This window comes from Linepithema humile, chromosome 4, assembly GCF_040581485.1.
Source record: "Linepithema humile isolate Giens D197 chromosome 4, Lhum_UNIL_v1.0, whole genome shotgun sequence".
Classification (NCBI taxonomy): domain Eukaryota; kingdom Metazoa; phylum Arthropoda; class Insecta; order Hymenoptera; family Formicidae; genus Linepithema; species Linepithema humile.
The window spans coordinates 12,913,420-12,918,714 of record NC_090131.1 but is presented as its reverse complement, the minus strand read 5'-3'; the positions used below and the strand labels follow the sequence as shown (position 1 = coordinate 12,918,714).

The window sequence follows — 5,295 nt, the reverse complement described above, 5'->3', positions numbered from 1 at the left end:
CTGTTACGAAAGAAGAAACTTTAGTATCAGGTTCACCAACAACAACAGACATTTGAGAATCACAACAATTGTCAGGGGACAATGGTACGACATCGATATTACAAGGATCGTATGCAGCCTGCGCTGCTGGATTAACTGTCTGTACATGGCCACACGATTTATTGCTTTGCCGCAGTTGTTGACGGAAACTGTTTTGTTGGCGTAACGTTAACTTAAAAAACGGTTTACGTCTCCGACAATTTTTCAAATTTTTGCCAATTTTGAAGGAATTTATTTCACTTTTTATGTGAATGCTATGTAAAATAAGAAAATGAGCTAAACGACGCCGTATACGACGCAAGATTCTGCGAGTTATCCCGAGGAAAATAAATCAGTTTCCTAACCACTCTTAGCAGCTAGCGTCAAGAACCTATTATCAATGGAGGACAACTGATGAGTGGCCTAAAATTCGAAAAAGAATATTGCATTAAATCGCATGATTGTGTAAAAGAGTGATCATTTTATTAGCACAATATTGGTATAATACAATATCGCCCACAAGTTCGGGATTGCGTTTCAAAATTATGCGCTAAAAAATCTGTATAGTATTTTTGGATAGTTGAATAAGATAATCACCTCACATTACTTTTTATCAAAATATTATTTATTTATTATAAATAAATTATCAATGCATATGTGCTCTTATATATGCAAGATAACTCGTGTATGCTCTTAATATGTGTGCAAGATAATTCGTGTAATACATGCAACGTTATGAAATAACTTAGTCCGTTGAGAAATAGCAAGAACTGTATGTAACATACATTTATGGAATATATTTGTTAGGTTTAATTAACGTATGCAGATAAAGTTCAAAATTAGCAGATAAAGTTCAAAAATATTTATCTAATTATTTAAATAGTACAGGAAATTTGCTTATATAAAGAAAAATAAATCACTAATGCGTATGCTCTTACGTGTACAAGATAACTTAAACGAGACGGAATCATCTACTCCTTTTACCTGCAACGTACTACACTCTCTATGCACTCAAAATAAATATATATTGAGAATAAAATTAATAAACAACAATCATAGAAAATATAGCTTCTAAGAACGTGTTACATCGATAATCATGCAGATAGAGGAAGACGAGAGAAGAGAGAAGATAGCAGTAGAGAGAAAGATGTTATGGTAGACGCGAGGTTATGGTACTTACTACTGATCTTCGAATGCCGCCGAGGGGGCACGTCGAGGAAGCACGTCGAGGGGGCACGCCGAGGAAACACGTCGAGGAGGCACGTCGAGGAAGCACATCAATGAAGCACGTCGAGAGGGCACGTCGTACAAGCACTCGCGCCGCACTATGAGACGAGACCAGACCACACTACGAAACGCTGTTACGAGCGTATAGCTACGTAATAGATTATTTAGAATAAGTCGGGACACGTTTGTGGAAAAAGTCTTTATTCGGTGTTGCTGGTTTGAGCTTTGATCGAGAACTGAACTGGCGAGAATGATCTTCGTTTAAGGTGCTGTAGGAAAATCGTAGCGGCGGAATGTTTATTGGAAGGAAGCGGTTTTGTCAAAAGGAAAATATGCGTTAGGCATAGGGACAGCGTTTATGTTTATTGCAGTCATCGAAGGGTCATGTGTTTAGGATCAAGAAGGAGTAAAGATAAAAAAGGTTCAAAGGTTCGAATAAAAAAGAGTAATATAAGAAACTATAAGTTGCGGCACGTAACATCTCCCCCCTTAGGAATGAAGATCTTTCTCGAAGTAGAAAAATACATTTAAGATCTTATTTCTAAATTAACGCAGTAACTTAATCTAGTATTACAATGATCAGAAAAATTAATATTCAACGATGTTCTAAACAATGAGGTATAACGTAGTCTTATACTCTAACATACACATGTATAGGCTCTTATACTATGTCATTAATTCGCAATGTTAAATTTCCTTAAAACGATACAATAGTTGTGCTTTGTCTCACACGCGTTCAAGTCTTGACAATCGATTATCACGAGAGCGAAAACGTCGGATCTCGTTATTTGTTCCATGTCCCTCTCTTTCGATACGAAGGGATTCTTCGCTGTCGGTCGGTACCGATATAAAGGTAACTTCGCGTTGCGTAGCTGTCGGATGAGCACTACGAGTGGTTATATTATTATTAAAACAGTTGTTAAAATACTGAACGCAGCCTTCCTTAGGTATACAACATAATTTAAAAATATGAACGAACTTACTAATCAATGAACATTTTACCGTTATATAGATAATAACTAATCCTATCATAGTATATAATATATAATAAAACCAACTCAAGGTCTTTTCATATAAGGTTTTAGTTCGGTGATGTTTGCCTATCTCATTTGCTTCTTTATATAATTCGTCCAAACTAGAACTAGCTGTTTTTAACAAATTAATATCTAAGTGAGGTGTTTTACCAATGTTTAACAATTGAAGCTCTAAAATATTAACATTACTTTCTTTGATATCTTCGCATAATTTGTTTGTACTAAGATTAACGTTAGGAATAAAATCTTTGTCAATGGTATCGATTATGCTTATAGTTTGGGTATGTAATAATACATTATCCGAAATGGCATCACATTCCGGGGATAGTTTAACTAAACCAGTTAAAAGTAGTTGTGTTTGACGCGGCTTGTCGTCTTTACATAAAATGTGAAGGGTCTCCTCCCGCGGCGCAGTATAAAGTCACGAGTTCGCAGATTGTAATTGATACCAGACAGTATTATGAATTTTCATTACACGGATATCGCATTCTTTCAATATGTTTTCTAATCTAGCGGATTTCAGTAGGTCCGATTCGCAAGTATGGACGGTCGAAATCTGGTACAATAGGTCCGTTTGTTTGCAAATCATTGCGTCGTTAATCTTTTTACATTTTGTGATATCTCGATCGGTTAAGTGTGTATACAATTGTTTGTCAGTTCTGAGTCCTATGTACGAGTGTAGCGGGTTTATGAATGCATAAACGTTTTCTTCGTTCTGTTTGATCGGTAATGGAATCATATGGTATAATATGAAATCATTTTGTTCGATTAATGGAATTTCGAAAATGTAAACTAACCTATGATTTTTATAAAATATACTTAAATCGCTAGCATCGATTAGGTTATTAAGTTGGCTAGGGTCTAAAGTTACAGGTAATCTTTTGTTGTTTGTCATATAATGTGAATCTTTTAAATTATTAAATAATTCTCTAGGTGTAAGTATTTTCGGATGGAGTAATCCTCGGCGCGCTAGTAATATAGCATCGGTAAGTATTGTTAAATCTAGTTCATATTCTAACATCAATTCGGCACATTCTAACAAATATGAATTTGTTTCGGTGTTTAATTGTAATGCGTTTAATTTTCCCGTGTTTTTGTAAATTTCGTCGTTAAGTTTATACAAATTAAAATCAATTTCCTCAAATTTATGTTTATTTTCTGCAAAGGCAAGACTAAACTGATTAATCGTGGATCGCATAATGCTGATTTGTTTTTTGTATAATTCTGTTAGCTGTTTTGAATTGTTATAGACGAGATCTATTTGTTCGTTATAGTAATTAGCATCGGATGAATCTAGTGTGCCAAATAAAATTTTCGAAATTTGTCCTACAAAGTCAAATACACCACGTTTGACTCTCGCTCCGCGGTTGTTGAAACGGATTTCGTCATCAAATCGTCCTACCATGTCGTTGATAGTTTCTCGCTCTGTTTTTAATGTTATTAATCTTCGTTTAATACGTTCTAATTCTTGTAGTCCTGAACATGTTATATTGTTTCCGTACATATAGTATCTGCTGTAACATAAGATTTCGATTTTCTCCGCGTAAAATTTCAATATTTTTTCTTTTTCTTCCAATGGCGCAAGATTTACATAACTAATAAACTTCCAGTGGTCTTTAAAAATAAGAAGGTCGCCTAAGTTTTCAAAATAGACTCCTGCCAGTCTCGTTAGTGGTTGGTTAGTAAAGGCTTCAAAAGACTCTGAACTAGTCATCATCGACATCAACATTCTGTAAAGGAAAATATGCGCGTTTTAATTTATTGACATGCAAGATTTGATTGCGTTTGCCTCTTTTAATTTCATAATTTACATCGTTCAGTCTACGTGTAATTTGGAATGGTCCGTCGTATTGATCAGACAATTTTTTACTGCCTGTTCTGACCGTTTCGTGTAATACATAAACGTATTCTCCCGGATCTAAAACTAATGGTTTCATTTTCTTATCGTAATATTCTTTTGCTGACTCTTTAGCCTTTTGTAAATTATTCTTAGCGTTTTTTCTTAAGTAATTCAATCTATTCGTTAAATCTGCGAGAAATTCCTCGTGAGTGATTCCTTGTCTCGGTTCTACAAGTACGGAAGGAAGTCGCGGTTTTCGTCCAAATACTAGTTCGTACGGAGATATTTTTGTTCCTTCGTGATAAGCGGTATTATAAGAGAACATAGCGGCATCTAGAAATGAATCCCAATTATTTTGATTTTGATTAATATATGGTTTAAGGTATTCAGCTAATACGTGATGTGAGCGCTCTAATGCTCCATTTGACTGAGGGTGGTAAACGCTTGTTTTTACCTGTTTGATTTTAAAGATCTTTGCAATTCCTTTCATTAACTCTCCTGAAATGTTACTACCTTGATCGGACAACAATTCTTTAGGTGAACCATAGGTATAAATATATTTATTGACGATTTTATCAGCTATAGTCGTACTGTTTGTGTCTAGCAATGGATAAGCCGTGCAGAATTTCGTTAATTGATCCTGTGTGGTTAAGATGTATTTATGTCCTTCCTCTGTTTCCGGCAAGGGACCCACAATGTCGATCGCTACCTTTTCAAATGCCTCACTTGGAGTGTCAGTAATTAACATGGGTGCTCTTGTTTTTACTCTAACTAATTTTCGTTTTTGACAATCATGGCAAGCTTTTATATAATTTTTTACGTCTTGTTTCATACCATCCCATGAGAAGTATTGTTGTATTCGTTTTAAAGTTTTTGTTACGCCTTTGTGACCTCCGATCGCTGAATTATGTAGTTCTGTTAAAATATTTTGTTTTATTATTGGATCAACAATTTCTTGTGTTAACGATTCTAATAGATATACTTTAATTGGTGTATCTTTAAATATATATTTTATCATTTGAGTTATTTTTATTTTATTGTTAGCGTCTCCTATAGGTGCTATCGAAATTATCGTTTGGTTATGTGCAATTACATATTCTTTTAGTTTAATTAAGCAATTAAAAATATCTTCCATATTTATTGGGGTATTTTTATTTTCGCGTGTAACAAGATTTA

At 34.4% G+C, this 5,295-nt stretch overlaps 1 protein-coding gene across 1 annotated transcript; it reads right to left on the bottom strand.

Annotated features, from left to right (window-relative positions):
• Positions 1 to 1,376: 1,376 nt before the first annotated feature.
• LOC136999787 (uncharacterized) lies at positions 1,377 to 5,295 on the bottom strand. The gene has a single exon (XM_067354557.1). It carries the CDS (start codon positions 4,006 to 4,008, stop codon positions 2,701 to 2,703), a length of 1,308 nt encoding a protein of 435 aa, XP_067210658.1. The 5' UTR covers positions 4,009 to 5,295; the 3' UTR covers positions 1,377 to 2,700.

What these genes read in the sequence shown, in the direction of transcription:
- LOC136999787 (XM_067354557.1), bottom strand. Translation starts at nt 4,008, where the DNA reads ATGTTGATGTCGATGATGACTAGTTCAGAGTCTTTTGAAGCCTTTACT.